This window comes from Varanus komodoensis, unplaced genomic scaffold, assembly GCF_004798865.1.
Source record: "Varanus komodoensis strain SLA01 unplaced genomic scaffold, ASM479886v1 scaffold79, whole genome shotgun sequence".
In the NCBI taxonomy this organism is placed as follows: Eukaryota; Metazoa; Chordata; class Lepidosauria; order Squamata; family Varanidae; genus Varanus; species Varanus komodoensis.
In genome coordinates, this window is record NW_025336467.1 from 662390 (window position 1) to 681064 (window position 18675).

The 18675-nt window shown below is 49.8% G+C and overlaps 1 protein-coding gene across 3 annotated transcripts in view; it reads left to right on the forward strand.

The window, feature by feature from the left end:
• PTBP1 (polypyrimidine tract binding protein 1) overlaps positions 1–15131 on the forward strand; it is a 35233-nt gene extending 20102 nt beyond the window's left edge. For all 3 annotated transcript variants that reach the window (XM_044453408.1, XM_044453409.1, XM_044453411.1), the window contains 9 exons: positions 1689–1799; positions 2527–2701; positions 3399–3476; positions 5296–5444; positions 9105–9138; positions 9620–9712; positions 10096–10312; positions 11091–11168; positions 11771–15131. In XM_044453408.1, coding sequence (XP_044309343.1) covers positions 1689–1799; positions 2527–2701; positions 3399–3476; positions 5296–5444; positions 9105–9138; positions 9620–9712; positions 10096–10312; positions 11091–11168; positions 11771–11903 — 1068 coding nt within the window. In that variant the 3' untranslated portion in view covers positions 11904–15131. The remainder of the gene's footprint in view (positions 1–1688; positions 1800–2526; positions 2702–3398; positions 3477–5295; positions 5445–9104; positions 9139–9619; positions 9713–10095; positions 10313–11090; positions 11169–11770) is intronic.
• The last annotated feature ends 3544 nt before the right edge of the window (positions 15132–18675 follow it).

Consider the following 18675-nt stretch of genomic DNA (forward strand, 5'->3'; position numbering starts at 1 on the left):
CGGACTTAAGACTCCCCTAGCAGGCCCAGCACACCAGCCATGATATTGGGGTGGAAAGCATTGGGTCTGAGGGCCAGCGCAGTCCTCTTGGAGCCCCAGAAGGCCACTCTGTTGACCCTGGCTTCATTTGCCTTTCTCCAGCCACTGAGCAGTTACTGGTTTTTTTCAGCACTCCTGCAGTGCTTGTCCCAAAAGGTCCAACATCCCCCTACATAGGGCTGGTTACTAACAGTGGGTGCTCTGGATTTTAATCTTACAGGGATGGGTGTAAACTTCAAAAAATGGGGGGCATATGAGCACCCCGTGCAAAGTTGATTCACACGCCCCCATCTCCCTGTCCTGTGCTTTCTGCTACATTTTCTGCCCAATCAGTGGGCATTTTGCCTCTTAGCAGGAGTGAGGGAGGAGGTTGCAGAGGTATCGGCATAGCTCAGATCCTGGCCTCACCAGCTTCATCGCCACCCCGTGAAACACCCGTTCCTTGTCTCCATTGCAAGGCTGCTTTCCTCACCGTGAGGGTGGACACGGCCTCTTGCTGCAGTTCTGTGGATCTGAGCGCTCCTGTGGCTCACGGACGCAGCCTCTGCACGCTCTCCAACTGTCGTATGCTGGCCACACCCATTGCCCCTTTGGTTCCACTTTCCACTGGAATGCAGCCCCGAGAGCTGCTGGGAAAGGCAGTTCAGGGCTTGGGCCGGAAGGGTTCTGCACTGCTGTGCTCTGGTAAACAGTCTCGTGGGCTGAGTGGGTTCAGGCCAAGGATGGGAGGACCTTGACCTGCTGGGGCTTTGTCTGCCCACTTTAAACTTGGCCACTGTCGCTGCTTGGCCCGTAGGTACCAGTCGCTAAGCAGCATTGCTGCTGAATGTTGCAGAGCTGTTCTCTGCTTTCTAGGTAGGCATAATTCTTGTCCTTGTCAAGGCAAGGAGTTGTGTTTGTGTGGGAGGGTGAGGGGCACCCTTAAACCTGGCCGCTATTGCTTGCTTGTGGTGAAGACAAGCCAAAACACATGATCACAGGTTCCATCCTAGGTGAGCATAGTAACCTCTGAGACACATTAACTCCTCTTACAAAGGAGGGCTTTGCCACTCCGCAGGCCACTCATCCAGACTCAGTATGCCAGAGTCCGCTCCCAAGTCAGCTGCCCGTGCTTGGATTCCATCCAGGGCTTCACCTGCTCTTCTGTTTCTCGAGCCCAGCTTGCCTGCAGGAAACGCTTCTGAGTTCCCAAAAACCTCTGCCAGCGAAGCGCCTGGCTTTCCCTGCATTTGCTCCAGACCTGGGGGCTCTGGGCAGCTGAGGGCAGGCTGCAGCCACTCAGTCCACCACCCACCGGAGGAAACGATGGGGTGGGACTCCCCCCACCAAGCAGCTGGGGTTCTTCTCTTGCGTCTGGCGCCATCTACAGCAGCCCGAGCTGGCGTGGAACAGCACCCTGCAGATTGCAAGGGAAGCAGTCCATGGGGCGTGTCCTGGGCAAAGTGCAGGATTCTGTGTCAGCAGCTGCAGCGTTAACAGGCCACCTCTGAGCGGAATTGCAGTGCTGCAGTTCCAGGTTGGTGTGTTTTGTCTCTGCAGTGTGACTTGGACTCCTTCCCTTTCCTCTGCATGGCAGAAAATGCCACAAGGGAACAGTGCTTCTGAAACAGCCTTGTATGATTTCCCCAACTTGTCCTGTGTGTGTATAGATTTTCTCCAAGTTTGGCACGGTGCTGAAAATAATCACCTTCACCAAGAACAACCAGTTCCAGGCACTCCTGCAGTATGCAGACCCTATGAGCGCCCAGCATGCCAAGCTGGTGAGTTCCCATCGCCCCTTCAGAGCCCAGTGGAAGTGTCACAAGAAACGACTTTGTAAATCTGTGGGGGGTGGGTAGCAAACATTGCCTGGGACATGGTTTTGTCTCCTCGGAGAAAATCTGAGCTTAAGAAACTTGGAAGTCGGTGCCAGTCTTAAAAAAAGTAGCAGTGTGGTTGAAAGATAGAACATTAAGATGCCAGTTGGAAACAAAAATGCCAACTCTTAGTAATTACCGAGGGGTGGGGGGGTGCATGCTGTTAGGTTAAACATCCCTGCCCTTCACCATGCAGGCATGTTTTGGAAGGAAGGAAAGAACGGGCATGTTTTCCTTTACCCGCTCTTCAAAATAGCCCTCCCCCACTTCTGTATAAGACGACAAAGAAAGACCTTGATGTGGGGCAGGAAGAGGGTGTCCTTTTGCCCCTTTCATACTCCTGACACCTCCCAGGATGCCTTATGGGGAGGCAGCCTCTTTGGTGGGGGGGGGCCTGCTGGAACCCCGTTTTTCAGGCTTGCGTGAGTATGGCGCCTGTTTAATAGAGGCAGAAAAACATGGCACTCTCCTGGTCTGATAGGAGTCCTTGCAGGCCACTCCCTGGCCAAGCCCTTTAAAATGGCGCCCGCACGCCTGAGCACTGAACACATCCGGAGTGCCTAGAATCGTTGTAATAAAGCGCCGCTGTGGGCTTCAATGCAACGAGTCCTCTGCTCTGGCTTCCCTGCAGTCTCTCGACGGGCAGAACATCTACAACGCCTGCTGCACACTCCGCATTGACTTTTCCAAGCTTACAAGTCTCAACGTGAAATATAACAACGACAAGAGCAGAGACTATACTCGGCCCGACCTGCCCTCTGGAGACAGTCAGCCCTCTCTCGACCAGACCATGGCTGCTGCTTTTGGTGAGCATCTGCCGCACGTCGGCCAGGGGATGCTGGAGCCCAGTTGATGTCCTAGTGATATGTCCTGGATGTCGGCAGCAAGGGCCGCCAAGGGCACTTTGGAAGAGGCACATGGTGACAGAAGCGGCATCGAAGACGTCTGGTGAAGCCCCCGTCTGCCCTGGGAATGCTTCCCCGACAGCTTCTGCGAAACGCGATTCTGCCCTCCTCGGCTTTAGAGGGGAGAGTAGACAAACCCAAGAAGGTCTGTCCAGGACTCTTCTCGTGGTTGCAGGAGCCTCCAGGTTCTGAGGCGCTCAGCCTCTGAATGCCAAATCAGGATGGGAAGGGACGGCTCCCTGGGGATAGAGAGAGCGCCAGTCTTGTGAGCAAGATGTTAAACTCCGCTCTAGAATGAGCAGCTGATGACCCCCACCCCTCACACCTGCAGTATCCATCACCCCTCACCTGCGTAACCAGTGGTGACGAATGGAGCTGTAGCCTTCCAAAGGCGTTTGGTCTCCTGCTCTGGAGCCCTGAACTTGGGAGAGTTTCTTGGGGCTTAGCAGGGGAGGGAAAAGGTGTGATTAAAACTCAGTCAAGCATCCAGTGAGTTGGTTAGAGATTTGAGCCCTAGGTAAGAAAGATGAATTATTGCAGACAGTGAATCTCCTCTTGCCCTCATGAACTGCGTGACCACTCATTGCTCTCTCTCTAGGTGCTCCAGGGATTATTTCTGCCTCGCCTTACGCAGGGGCTGGCTTCCCTCCTGCTTTTGCCATTCCTCAAGCTGCAGGTACTGTTTCTTCAAATCTCAGCTGCCTTCCCTGTCATAGTTCATGGTTTTGTTGTACCGATGTTGGCCTGCTCCCCCTCCCCTCCCGCACCGTTTGGTTGGTCGTACAGACTGGAGGACCTGGGAAGGGATAGAATTTGAGAAACCGTGGAGCATAATTCCAGAACCTGTTCCAGACAGATCTGAGGACCAAAGTCATATGAAGGTCTTGTCCGCCCATGTCAAGTTGCCTTATGAATCTTCTTGACTTTCAAAATGGGCTTTCGATAGACCCAGAGCCCCCCTGGGTGAGATTATAGTTAGAACTCTCCTCCCTTGCCCTCAGAGCTGGTTGTATTTCTGGGTCGCACTTTATTCACAGCAACTCCAGTGATTTTGGGCCAGAGGGCTGAGATGACTTGTTGGCAGTTCCTCCCATTCTGCCCTTCTGAAATACCCTATTTTCCCCTAAACCAAGCAGTTCTGAACAAATTTGTTTTTAGTTGTTAGGGTGAGACTATTCTTGGAAGGCAGCACAGCTTGAAAATGGATACCTTTCCTTCCCCGGGCCCCTCTCTTGTGCCTCCCCTTTCTCCCCACTCAACAAAAACTGAACAAATCAATGATCTTGCTCAGTCCTTACTGCCCTGCATTTCTTCCCCTAATGAGGTTTTGTACTAGGTACTAAGAGCCCTTGTTAAAAGAAGCCCAGCTTGGATTGGTTGTAAGGCTTTCCCTCTGACATCTCTTTATGTTGATAATGCCACTTCCTAAAAGAGCTCGGTTTTGTGGCCAGGTCGCGGCAGCATCGAATTCTGCCTGGGGAGAAACTCTGCTTTGGCTAAAGCCTTTGAAGCCAGGGAGAAAGGAATAAGAGGTCCTGCGGCTTAATAATCCTAAATTGCTGCCCGTTTAGCAATTCTAGCACAACTCCAGCATTTGGTGAGGATGTCTCCAGTGGTAGCTTTTGCCAACCCTGGTAGCTTTTAAGCTCGGTTGGACTCTTTGCTGGAGATGGTGGGCGACCGAGCTGAAAAGCACCTGGTTGGGAAAGGCTGCTTTGGAGCATATGTGGTTGACATTCTTTCATTTCTAGGGTATGCAGCACACTATGTTAAGAAGTGTTTGTCTGACAGCCCCTTATAGTAATCCTGCTGGAAGCATCAGTATATTCCTTCCTTTTCTGTATGCCATAGAAACATGCAAATTGGTTGCCCTGGTGCACAGTATCTCCCAGTGTGGGTGATGTGCAAGAGAAGAAAGCGGTTGGCGTGTTTCTAATGGCTATGCAGCAACCAATAGCAGCAAGAGGGCCTCAACACGAGCCCAGTGCCTGGATACCTGAGCTGGGGGATGGGTACCCCTTGCAAATGATTGGAATGTATGCAACTGTGTTTTGATATCTTGTGCATGATAAAACAGTGAGGCACTTCTGGCATGCATTGGTGGAAATACCTGGCAAATGCACCGCTTTGTGTGTCTTCCCCTTGCCTGCTTCTCCTCATGGTGAATTTGCTTTAATAAACATGTCAAAGTTATGCAGAACTCGGTTAAAACCAGATGTCTGGTCTGCCCAGCACCCAAGGAGAGCAAAATGCATCCCCTGCGTCCATCGTGCCCATCAGAGGTCGAGAGCAGAGTTGCGAGCAATGCCAGACTTGGAGAGACTTCAGCCCATTAACAGTCCACCCATACAGTCCCCGAGTGCTTGCGTGAGGGTGGAAGGGGCACAGAAGTGCTCAGGAGACACACGGGCCGGAGCGCCTTACCTCTGTCCCACGCTGTCGCAGAAAAAGTGCCGCAGTCTTCCGCACTGGTTAATATGCTTTAATTTTTCCAGGCCTCTCAGTTCCAAATGTACATGGAGCCCTTGCTCCTTTGGCTATTCCATCTGCAGCCGCTGCCGCAGCTGCCGCAGGACGGATGGGTATTCCTGGCCTTACCGGGGCAGGGAACTCCGTTCTGCTGGTTAGCAATTTGAACCCGGAGGTTAGTGGAAGCCTTGTTATAGTCTCTTCTGTCCAGCCTATCTCGTATTTTTTGCTTTCTTCTAGTTACTTTCCAATCTCACTTCTTTCTGAACCGCTTCTCAAAAGACGCTTGTGCTGGCGCATCACAATGCGGAACCTTTCCTCTTTCTGAAAGGGAGTGTCGAAAATGAGAAAGTCCGGCAGCCTGAGATAACTCATAAGGGCCATGGCTGAAAAGCCTGTACCTGTTTCTCCTCCTTGGGTGTAAGCCAAAGGTGTTACAGGTCTGCTCTCACTCGCCAAAGCACAATTCCAAAAAGTCTTCGTTATGAACTCTCCCGCCTTACTTTCACTTGCTACAGTTTTGCCTCTACTTGGGTCGTCTTCACAATGGCAGAAATCCCATAGTTTCTCCTTTGGCATGCCGTAACTTGTAAGCACTTCAGTTGGAGTTGACAGAGTTGGTTCCGTTCCCCTTCATGGGGCGTCTCCGCCCTCTCCTCCCCTGCCCGCTTAAGCCTCATTTTACCTTTTGCAGATATATATTTCCTTTTCCATGCCTTGATGCATTCCCCTTTGCCAAAGTCCTTTGAAGTTGTTGTGTGCCTACTCCTGCTCTTTGACTCCTGAATAATTTTACATTTTCAATCCTATTTAACCTTGTTCTCCACTTTATGAATTGAAACATTTGGGGCATGTTAAAAATTGAAGACTGGTATCTTCTGTATCAAGGGTGCAATTCAAGAGACCCATGTTGCCTTTGAACTGGGTTTCTGTGTAACTCTGCTTCCATAATGCAAAGTGCAAATTGCATTTGGGCTTCTCTCTACCATGGGTTGTGTAGATGGCTTGCACCCTTGTGCCTGAAACAAGGTGAATTTCTACAGGAGTTGTATCAGAAGCTCCAAAGCAGAGGCATGGATGAGAGAATTGCTATCAATTTTAAGCTTAATAGGAGATCAACTAATCTGTTTTGCTATTCCTTTTTCTGTCCACTATAACTGTTCTCTTCGGAACATGAGATTTTGCCAGCAATGCTCACATGCTCCCATGTGGTCTTCAGTATAATGGGTGGTTAGGATCCTGGCAACCACTGTGAGTGGTTTTGTCAAGCCTCTTTCCAAATAAAGACCTCCACAAGATTCATGTTTCTAGCCTCTATTAATCAGAAACATGGCTTTCTAGGCAGTTTACTGTACAGAATACATACATTCAGTACCACACTCACCAAAAGGTACTGAGCAGATTCGGCCCCTTTCCTGGTCAGCAGAATTCTGGGAGGATTCTCTGCTTCCGTGCTCTACTCATAATGGCTTGAGTGCAGCAGGACAACATGGGCACAAACCTGGCCATGCCTATTTTGGGGCGCGCACACTGTTTTCTTCATCAAAATGGCTTTTGGAGAAAAGAGTTGGTGGCAGGAGGGGACAAGGCAGTTAAGAGGAAAAGGACTGCTTGGCCTGCCTCCTGAAATTCAGCACCTCCAGGCTCAAAGGAGGGCATGATTGAAAGATGCCAAATGGAGAGCGTGCCTGAACTCCCCACTGCTGCTTGTGCCCTAGAGCTGTACCTGCCAGAATTGGGTCCTTTCTGCCTCATGGTTGGTGCCTGGTGAGGATTGCTGAGCAACCGATTTCATGCCTCATTTATGTACGTGTGTGGTTATGTTTTTTTACTTGCTCATCCATCCAGCTTCTCCTTTGGGCTAGAAACTGTGATATTCTGTAGTGAAGCTGAACTAACGACTCCAACTTATAATTTTCCATTGCTTGTATAATCAGTGTTATAGAAACTTAATCTGTGCAATGCAGTGAAAGAGGCAGTGTTCTCCAGAGGGACTGCTCCCCAGCACCCAGCCCTGAAAGGGCAGCTTGAGTGAACAGTGGCAGCCAAGGTACCTAGTCAAGTGGGTTTTTCCACGTCTTGCTGGTGTTTGCAGTGGGGCTAGACAGCTTCCATGTCAGCAGAAGAGGGAAAAGCCCTGTTGCCGGGGTCTGCGTGTCCTTGCCTTCAGGGCCAGGTTGAACCAACAGGGCCTGTGAAACTTGGAGAGCTGCCCTAATGGCCCCGGCAGTCCCTTCCACAGCTAGTGCCAGATGGCCTGAGTCACAGAGCGTGTGAGATGGACCGGGACCCTGGCTGGAGGGTTTGCGGCCCTGCCATCCCTGTAGGGAACTCGGTTCTTCCTTCTCAATGCAGAAAAGAGGGCACCAGCAACCTGCGGCGCAAGTAAGGTCAGAGGGGTGACTTTCTAGTGGGTGCTCTTGAGCTCCGAGGGCAGCGTTTCCCAGCCTGGGTTTGCTGACAGATTGCTGCCTCCCTCAGCCTGTGTGGCCAGCGGCTGATTGGGGGAGTGCCCCCGTCCCCTTTCTCCAGTCTACGGGCACCCACAGAGTCAGACGCAGGCACTCAGTTGTTGCCCACAGTGGACCTGAGACTGTTCCAGCTCGGTAGGTCCCCAGAAAATCCCCTGAGGAGCCCATTCTTGTTGCGTCCTCCACTTGCTTCACGGAGGGCCTGCTGAGCTGGAAGGAGCGCTTGGTGTTGGAGACGTGGCTTTTGCTGCACCAGGGGAAGCAACGGGCCCCGCTTCCCACCCTGCATTAGCAATGTCCCAGCTGGGTCATGGGGGATCCAGTCCTGTCCAGGTGGAAGTGGGGTGTGCCCAAAAGGCAGGACAGACAAAGTGGGTTGGGGCAGCCAGCCCACGTGTTTGCAGCCCCCCCTTTCCTCCTGTGAAATTCCTGCCATTCCATAGATGCCAGTTTAAGGCTGGCTTAAATGTGTCAGAGTCCCTCCTGGAGAGACTCCCGGTGCAGCCCCCAGATTTGGGAGGGAGCGCCTGAAATGCCACCTGAGAGCTTAAGCACTTCCGGGCTGGTGCCCACAGCCACTTCCTCCCAGGCATCATTTGTCTGAAGAGCTTTTCAGGGTGGGGAAAGGGAGACGCTTCAGGCCTGGGCACTGCCTTAAGCCCTTCCCAAGTTTTCTCCTTGCAGCTGCGGAGGGTCTGCCTCAGTCTCTTGGTGTTCACACGGTCAGAATTTGGACCTTTGTGCCTTGAAGTCACTCAGCTGCAATGCTGCCTCTCTCTCATAGATATACCTTACTTAAGTAAAGTGCTCCTCTTTTATTGTTGTGTTCCACTAGGTTAAAAAAAAAAAAAAACCTATTAACTAGTTTTTCCTGTAAAACAAAGTGTTGTACGTTTTAGAAATCTATAAATCTTTACTGATGGAACACTACATATTTCTTTTACGTATTTACTGACCTGTGTTTTTTGCTACTTTTTCCTTTTCTCTCCACCCCATCCCTCAATATTTTTTTTTCTCCCCTTCTCCCCGATCCGGAATTTCTTTGCCAACTGACTGCACGGTACTTCTGCTTCCTGTTGTTGCTTGAAACAAATATATATACACATATATAAATGCCCCCCTCAAAACAAAACAAAACAAAACAAAACAAAACAAAAAACCAAACCTTCCTGCTCTTCGGAAACCAACTTGTCCTTCAATATTAACCATCTTGAAAACTTCATCATCCATCAACCAATTTCGCCATTTCCTGCGGGGACTCTACCTTTCCTCCGTTGTCGACGATTTGCGCAAACTTCGCTCTCCCCTCCGATTCCTTACCTCTTCCCTGTCCCTCCGCTGCCTTGCTCTGCTGTCCTCTAAAGAGAGTTACACCCCAATGCCTCTTTATTCTTTTCGGTACGTTACCATTCGCACTTTTTATTACCTTTTTTTCATTTTGAGGTTTTACTTTGGGGAAGGCAAGTGTGGCTGTGGTGGGTGGGGAGTTGTGGTTTGGTTGAATGCCGTACTTGAGTCACCTGCCACTTGAGTTTGGTGCTTTGTTTTCTTACACATCACTGTGCATGTTTTTGGTTGCCTTGCATGCCTGTTGGGAAGGTCAGGAAGAGAGGGAATGTGAAGTGGTCCATCTCTGTTCTGCTGGTGGCACCTGGCATTTTCATGGACTGAGCCCAGTGGTGTGGTTTTTTAAAATCATCCTAAGGATTGTTCCACTTACTCTGTTGCTGATCAGAATATTACCCTGAGCTGAATAAAAACAGCTTAAGTGGAGTGAGCAATCCGGGGTTCGGGTGTTTTCTGGAATGAGTTTGGGTAGAGATAACGGGGTTTGTGTCTGAAGGTTTGCTTTTTCCCTCCTTCCCTTGCACCCCCCAAGGAGTGTACGGTGATGTGCAAAGAGTGAAGATCTTGTTCAATAAGAAGGAGAATGCCCTGGTCCAAATGGCGGACGGCAATCAGGCCCAGCTGGGTAAGCAAGCACCAGTCTCCCTGTTCTTCGCAAAAGCCCCATGGAGGGGCTGCAGGAGTTAGGACGGTGCAACACTCGCCCCAGAGTGAATGCCGGCACTGCCTTAGGTGCAGAACGCCCCCTCCCACAAATCACACAGTTTCATAGTGCGCCTGGCTTCTGCTGCGCTAAAGACTTTGGAGCCTGCTTTTGTGCAGGAAGTCGTCACAAAGACGCCGCTTCATGCCCTGCTCGGGCTCACCAGGGGAGTCTTCTTCTGGGAGGGCTGGTGTCGGAAGCAGTAGCTGTGTGGGACCCTTGTGCCTGGAGGTGCTCAGAAGCACCGCCTTGAGCGTGCCTGCAACCCGAACCAATTCGTTTTTCCTCCTCTTGACTCTCGGCAGCCATGAGCCACCTAAACGGCCAGAAGCTGCATGGAAAGCCCATCCGCATTACTCTGTCCAAACACCAGACAGTGCAGCTGCCTCGCGAAGGCCAGGAAGACCAAGGCCTGACCAAGGATTACAACAATTCTCCTCTCCATCGCTTCAAGAAGCCAGGCTCCAAGAACTTCCAGAATATCTTTCCACCTTCTGCCACCCTTCATCTTTCCAACATTCCGTAAGCAGCCTGAATCCGGCAGTCCCTGTGGGGGCATCCGGGAAGATCCAGTAGTGGAGGCACAGATATTGTGTCCCGGTACTTGAGCAACTTGCTCTGCAGCCTGGGCTTTCTCCAGGCCTCGGAGCCACTGTTTTATCTGACCCAAAGGGCCACCGCAGCCCTGCTGAGACCCCCTTCTTTGTCCACATGCAGATGTAGTGCCTAGTTAGAGCCCAGGCAGAAGCCCCAAAATGCCCTTCGCCCGTGGCTCCTGGCAGCGTGCATCCTGGGCACTTCATCGCATGGCCAGGAAGGACCCAGCTCTACCAGTCCATCCTTCCCTAACCTGGAGCCTGGGCTCACTCTCTCCGGCCGACTTGAGCGTTCTTGGGGTTCAGCAGATGAGCTTCCTTGCCCAGATGGGTGGTGGTTGGAAAGCGCAGCCTCCTCTCAGCTGGCTTCTGCAGCCGTGCTGTTGGAGTGGCCCTGGCTCTCCCTTCCAGGGCTGTGAGTGTGGCATTTTCCCTTCATCCTGATGAGCGGATGGCAAGGGAGGCTGCAGATGCGGGGAATCACAAGAGCGTTGGGCAGCACAGGCATCCCCGCCCCCACACGAGTTGAATGTTCCTGTGGCTGGAGGAGCAGGTTCCAAGCACCAGAAAAGTGTCTGAGAGGGGGGCGTTGCGAGGTGGGGGGAGGAGACAGGCAGCCCCTTTTTTGTGGGGGCAGAAGCAGGAATCGCCGGGATACCTTGCCTCTGCTGGCAACACTCAGCCCCTCCTCCTTTCCCCTCCAGGCCTTCAATAATCGAAGATGACCTCAAGCTGCTGTTCTCAAGCAATGGTGGGATAGTGAAAGGCTTCAAATTCTTCCAGTAAGTCTGTGTGGGGTGGGGGGGGCAGTTGACGGTGCTTCAGGTCCGCGAAATGACAGCAGGCTTGGCCCGGCAGTTCCCTTGCTCGGGGGAGCTGCTGTCCTTAGGAGCTGGAGTCTCCGTGCTCAGGAAGGGCTGTTTGAAAGGACAGCAGCGTCCAGCTTTCTACATCCCAGGCGATTGAGCTTTCCTGCCGTGAGCACAGATTTAACCCTCCGCCCGGGAGCGGGGGGGCTCTGCTCTCGGTGTGAATTCAGTGCCTGCCGTCCCTAGTCATGGGCAAATGCATCATGGGTGAGCAGCTGCTAAATTAAGCTCTCGAGTCTGGTCTGTGGCGTCCTCGTGATCGTGGGGTTTCGGGGCTACATTTGCTTCTTAAAGCGATCCCTCCAGAGAGTAATTTTGCACCACACAGAATAGGGCTAAAAATAGGCTTAGACTTGTGTGGCGACACGTCGAAGTAAGGCTGCTAAAAGCTCTTCTGTCTCAGGTAATTGGCAGCTGCTGCCCCCTGGTCTCTGGCTTGGTTTGCGAAGCCAGGGAGCGGCTGCCGCGCAGGTGGGTGTGCGTGCAGCTCTAGCTAGGGCTGTTCTCTTCGGCAGGCGAGACCGCAAGATGGCTCTCATCCAGATGGGGTCTGTGGAAGAAGCCATCCAGTCGCTCATCGACCTCCATAACCACGACCTTGGCGAGAATCACCACCTGCGCGTGTCCTTCTCCAAGTCCACCATTTAAGTGCTGGGCAGCACACGCCGCAGAATGGACCTGACTGAAAAGCGAACCACCATCGCCCTTACCCGGCTCGCCTTGCATCTTCTTTCAAGGGCTGGACGACCGAAGTGGGGGTGGGACAACTTCCATCATTCCAGAAACAGAAAAGAAGCCACTTTAAAAAAGAGAGAACACAGCTGAAGTGACCTTAGAAGAAAACAGATTTATTTTTTTAAGGAGGAAAAACAATTTACTGGTTTTTTTAAAAAATTAAACCTTAATTCACGTTTCTATAATATTTTCTTGCAGTGAGTGGGTGATAATCTTTGACCAGGAGAAAAAAATCATAAACTTAAAAAAGTTTCCATTCTTGGTTGGAAACCTTGCTGGGCGTCCCCCTCACCTTCCTCCCCCACCCTTATTAAAACAAGCAATCCTTCCTATCTCAGAAAAGTTACTTTTCCCAGTGATGCCTTTACCTTCAAGCTTTGGAAGAGACCCCCTGACTGTGCAGTTTGCTTCAGCATTATGATTCCTTTGAATTAAGTCTCCCAAATATAGATGCCTTTTTCGAAGGTGTTGCCTTTTCCCCAAGCCTTGCATCTAATATCCTGTGGTGCCTTCAGAAGTCCCCCGCCCACCCCAAACTGAAGGTGGGAGAAACAGATCATTGGGCAAGTTGAACCAAGAATTGCCGGTGTTCGGGCTGCACAGGGCAGGGGGCACTTCTCTCAGTAAGCAATCTGGACATCCTTATGCAAAATGTGCTGTAGTGTGCAGGCCATCTTGGCTTCCCCAGTCCATGACACTCCCCCCCCCCCACCCCAATGGAAAGTGGTTAGAAACACTTGCCAGTAGTGCTTTTGAGCTTTTCAGATTGATGTGGGTGGCGGATTGTCATCCTGCCTGTTATCCCAAACTCTAGAAATCAAAGCCTAAGTGCAAATGTGTACAGAAGTGTCAAATTTTGATGATTCTTTGTTCAGATTATTGATTTTGTGGGCTCATGCTTTCAGAATTGGTTTTAAGATGCATTGATGCCTCCCCACCTGATTTCATCCTTTGTACAAGTGAATAGCTTCAGCTTATTGTTTTAATCCCCTTTATAATTTTTTTTTACATGCAGTCTGTTAAGCAATACTTCCAGTTGACCAAATACTTTTAAGGAGTTCTTGTGTGCATTCGCACACATATGTGTGTATGTGCAAAAGGCAATAGCATAACTATGTAGATAAGATGGTATAGCTATATCTAAACTTGTTCTTCTATTACCCTTATATCTTGTATTCTTATATTTTTGCTTGAAAGCTGGAAAACTATTGCAGGAATGTAGTTTATCAAGAAGAGGTCATGACTGAGAATTGTTATACTTTGAAGAATTACTTAAAAGTAGCAAAGATGAGTTGCTTCAAAAGGAGGAGGAGAACCAATTTAAATGGTCATCTTTAATTATCTAAACTTATCTACATTATTTAAAGAATTACAAGTTATCTTTTTGTCTGAATATTATCTGAAATGCCATTTCTTTGCTGCCTCCAGCTTTTCCCTGCTGATCTGCCTTCCTTGTATTCCAACGTTGCCTTACATTTCCCTCTTAATTCACCTGTGACTTTAAGATAACCAGAATCTTGGACTTAATATCAGGGTTACTTCTGCAAATTGTGGACCAAAGTTATTCTTTCATTGTATGTGATGTTGTCTGTCATCACATACACTGTGATGTGTTCCCTGCTCTTTTGCAGGAGCTGCTGACTTGCTTGTGTCACTGAGGGTTTCCGAAAAGTCTTAACACTTTTTTTTCCAATTTCTCCCCAATATTCTGGGGATGCAATCTATGCTGGAGGAGTGTGTGATGTCTCGCGTGAGTGTTCTGTTTGAGTTGTTGGTGCAAGCCAAGGTGGAACCCCGTAACGACCATCCTCCTTGGGCCATGCAGTGCCTCCCCAAAAAAACCTGCAAGGAATCCTAGCTTGGTCTGAGGCTGTCTGTCGAAGACGGCCTCACACAATCCCTGGTTCTCGCTCTGGTGCAGGATACAGAGCGCACGGGGCGACTGGTCGCTTGTGCAGGCCCGGTGGCCACAGCCCCGAGCTCTTGTGTGCAGAAGCAGCTTGTCCCGTGCCTGCAGCTCAGGTGTGTGTGCCGTCAGACATGCAGCCCCTTTGGAGAGAGTTGGGCTGGTGTGATCAGAGTGGCCCTGCGAGCTCACGTCGGCCTCCCTGCTCCCTGGATCCCTTGGCACAAGAGGGACGTGACACTGACGTTCCAGCAGTGGCCTGCCAGTCAGAGATCAGCTGCATCTCCCCTGCCCTTAAAGGAAGAGGTTTAGAGAAGCTTGTGGGTTCTGGAGGATTGGGAAATTCAGCCCCCAATCCATACATGCCTAGTTCACTTTCAGAAGTGCCCCACCACGATGTCAAGGAGCACTTGAAGGGAAGGGCGACTTCCTGCACAGCTGCTCGCTGAGCACCGTTTGCCTTACATACCCACCTGATAGCGTTTGCTGAGCTACCCCCAAGGAAACCAGGAAGCACTCTCTGGGATGCTTTCTTGAGTTGCAGCGTGGGCGGGCCGTGTGCTAGGTGAGACCATCCGCAGCACCCAGCAAGTAACATTTTAAATCCCTCGCAAAACCTTGGCTAGTCCTGTAAGTGTGTCACAGTCCTCTCTTGGGGGCTTCTTGGAACCCAGCCTCTCCATGGCTGGCATTTTCAGTGCCTCGTGTCTGCCAGCAAACCATTAAGGTTTCTGTCATTGCTGTGTGTTTTGGTGTGTGTCGTTCCCCCCCCCCCCCAAGACATGTTGCACACAGACAAGTTAACAGGGGAAGTTAACGGGAGAAGGGGCGCCGGCTTCTTTCCTTTTGTTCCTGTGGGGTTTTTTGCATGTAAATGTGAGTAATGAGAAAAAAAAGGTGTACATATTTATAGTTTTTTTTATACCTGTTGTAAGACACAAGGGGGTGGCAGAACCCAAGTTTTTATGGCAAAACAGATGTATTGTATATTTTGATAACCAGCTATTACAGGTTCAGTATTGGGGTTGGAGGTGGGAGGGTTATAAAACACCAGAAATTCCATTTCTTGGCTTAAAATGTAATACGGAAAAAAATTAAAAACTATTTTATAATGAAACGTATCTTTACCTGTAGCGTTTAGTTATTTGCTTGTTTGGATTGTAGAAAGCAGTCAATGGCCTGTCTGTATTTCTTTTTATTTTGACTTTCAATAAATGTCTTCTGTATTCTTTTGCTTCTGTTTTTTTCCCTGCCTTTATTATTGTGCTGTTACTGTTTTTGCTTACCTCCCCTTCTTCCTGACGTGACTCCAGCTGCCTCCCATTTTTTGTAACTTTTCCTCCCTCTCTACTTGGAGCTGGTTTTGCTTGTACTTGTACACTGTCGCCCTGGCATCTTGAGCCTCTTCCAACCTCAGTTGAAGCCTCTCAGTTTCAAAGATGTTCTTATCTGCATCCTGTGGAGGGAAGGGTCAAAGGAACGGGGACTGGAACCTCCTTTGCAGAAGGGGAAGAGTGGGGAGAAAAAGGGGTTGACTGAGCTGTCCTTCCAGAGAATGGCTCGGACCCCATCATAAAAGTGGGGTCCTCAGCACCAGCCACCCTCCCATCCCTTGATTTTTATATAAAATCAAGCCAAGATCCATGGAGCACAGCAGCTTCCAGCTGGAAGCATCTTCCGAGGTGCTCCTGGTTGGGAAACACACCTGCACACAGTTGGCCAGCCTTTGAGAAATCGTCACACTTCCACCAGCAGATGCACCCGGAGGGAGGTGGGGAGGGTGACCCTTGGTGCCTTGGGCAGAACTGACCTCCAGCTGCTGAGTACAGCAACTACAGAACGGAAAGTGGGGAGGACTGCCACACGGGGCCCGGGAAAACCCCCGAAGGTGGTTGGGGTGGAAGAAAAGGCATTCCCCATTCCCTGGCCCTGAAATCTGGCCTCGTGGACCAGCTACTTAGCATGGGGGCTATTAAGCGGAGTATGCTTGAATGGGAACATGTTGGTGCATGTGCCAGGTACTCTCAGGTGTGCCGCCATGTTTTCTTCCAGAATTGCATGTGCCTTGTTGAAGCTGCTTTCGGAAGACCACAGCAGACCTTAAATTTATCTCTACATTCCGCTGCAACCCCACTTTGTTCCCTTGAAATAATACATGGCAAATTCTAGTCTTCTAAGTCGCATTGAATAAATGTCACTGAAGTGCGGGAGGGGAGAAGGCAAGGCAATTGTAAGCATTATTTCATTTGTTCTTTCAACTTCCTGATCATTGAGTGAAGGTACTTGGTCTCCACCCCCCCGTGCATTCAGGACACAGCAATGCAGGAGAAATGTTCAATTTAACAATCTTGGTTTGCTCTGGAAAAGACTTTCAAAAGTAGCCCGTGTTTTCATGCCTTGTAGGTTCCGGTGAGTAACCAGCAAGACAAATCTTGTGTGGAAATGAGAATATACAGCCCTCCTTTCCAGTACAGCAAAAACATTTTCATTCCTCCTTGAGTGCCAGGTTGCTGGAACTACACCAGTATCTTAAGCAAACCCAAACCTTCAGCTGGTTGATCAGACCCCCATGCATAATTTAAAACTTGGACTACAGGCCATTTGGCTATGCTTAATATTGAAAGAAGAATATAACATTTCATAAATCAGGCCAGGATCAAACTTTATTTTGAATTGCAGTCAGCTGGGTTTGTTGGAAGGGGTAGGAAGGCAACAGTGTTTTCCAGATACAAGGCGCCCAATGGTAGATAGTTTCTCCTCATGAAAGACGGAGAAAAACGGCCTTTGTGGTCATCCATCAGCTGCTAAGACTGCTTTATTTTAATCTTTTCTTTGAAGAGTTATAGCTTCTCGCAACAGCACAGTCTGCAAATTGCATATTATGGTTAGCATCCCCAGGGTTCTGTTTTTTCTGATAACTTTTTTACTACTGCATCTGGGGAACTCAGCAAGGCATGGCCCAAAAAATCCACTGTAGCATCAATTACCCTGCTTGTTTTAAATTAGCCTTTCATGGCATTGAATTGGCAGTGAATTGTTAATTATCAGCTGACAAGTAATTATGCCTTCAGCTCCACTGCAGGGGATTGCATCTGTAGAAACAGTAGTGAGAAAGCAGGAACTGAATTGATGGCTCTTGCATGCTTGCCTCTCCCCTTTGTATAGATGTCTGTAAACCCCATGTTTCTTAAAAATATAAGTAAATGCTTTATTGTCCAGAAAAGCCTGTTAAGTGTTTTAGGAGAAGGGACGCACTCTTAAGTGGATCTCGGTGAAATGTTGCGGGGGGGGGGGGGGGAGTTCCATTTCGTTGTTCAGTGCATTCACCAGGTGGCTGGAATGCAAATATATGCATTTAATCAGTAGATGCATTTAACATCCATCCTAAGGATTTTTGTGGCCATGGACTTATTTATTTATTTATTTATTTATTTAAAACATTTTTATGCCACCCCCCTCGCAACGAACCCTCGGGGGGGCTCACAACAGAAACAAAATACATAAATAACAATATAACAATAAAAAAATTATTTTAAAACCTCCGGTGCATCTTGGCTAAAAATTTAAAATCCTATAAATACAAATAATTTAACAATTAAAATAAGTTTTAAATAAAAAGGTCTTGGCCTGGCGCCAAAAAGCAAATAACGACGGCGCCAGGCGGACCTCTCCGGGGAGCGCATTCCAGAGGTGGGGCGCCACCGCAGAGAAAGCCCTCCTCTGGGTACTCACCCTCCTAATATTCACAGAAGGTTCCTGGAGAAGGGCCTCTCCTGCTGATCTCAAGGGGCGGGAGGGCATTTATGGACTTGCCCCTGTTTTGCATCTACTTCCCCAAGTGCTTCTTGGAGGGTACTGATTCAGGATTTGTCAGTTGTCTGCCTTAAAGACCTTTGACTGAAAAACTGCTGCTCTGAGGGAGTCCACATTCAAGGATGAATATAAATGTGATACTGCTGAAATAAAATTAAGCACAGAATTCTTAAAGTGACCTTCTACCAGAAAACTGGAAAATTGGCCATGTAACTCCATTAGAAACAGAGTGAGTCAGAAGGGTCCCCCACACCATCTAGTCTGACCCTGGCTTCAGCCGGCTCTGCTCACGACATGCCCACCATGTGCACGTCCAGCCTGTCCTTGGACACTCGCACCGATGGGGCCTCAGCCCCCTCCCGTGGAAGCCCATTTCATACCCTGGGGGTCCTAACCATCAGGAAGTACTTCCTGGCATCCAAATTGAACCTTGGTTCCCTGAGCTTTGCTCCCTCCGTTGGAGCTCACCCTGCCTTCCCCTGCAGGGGAGAACAGGTCTCTGCCCACCTCCGTGTGACATCCCCTCACATACCTGCATGACGCCAACAGATCCCTCTTCCCAAGTCTGAAAAGCCACAGTTCCCTCAGTCCCTCCCTGAGACTGCATCCCCTGCAAACCGGCCACGATCCTTGTGGCCCTACGCTGCACTGACTCTAACCTGGCTATGTCCTTTCTGTAACGTGGGGCCCAAAACTGAACACAATACTCCAGTTGCGGGCACACCAGAGTTGTATAGAGTGGCAGTAATACTTCTCTTGATCTAGTAGCCACGCTTCTGGCTATGCAGCCAAGGATGGCGTTCACCCTCTTGACCACCGCATCACACGGCTGACTCATGTTCAGCCTGCAGTCGACCAGCACCCCGAGGTCCCTTTCACAAGTGCTGCTCTCCAGCCACTTGTCCCTTAACCTGTACTTGTGACACCCATTCCTATGCTCCAAGTGCAAGACCTTGCACTTTTCCA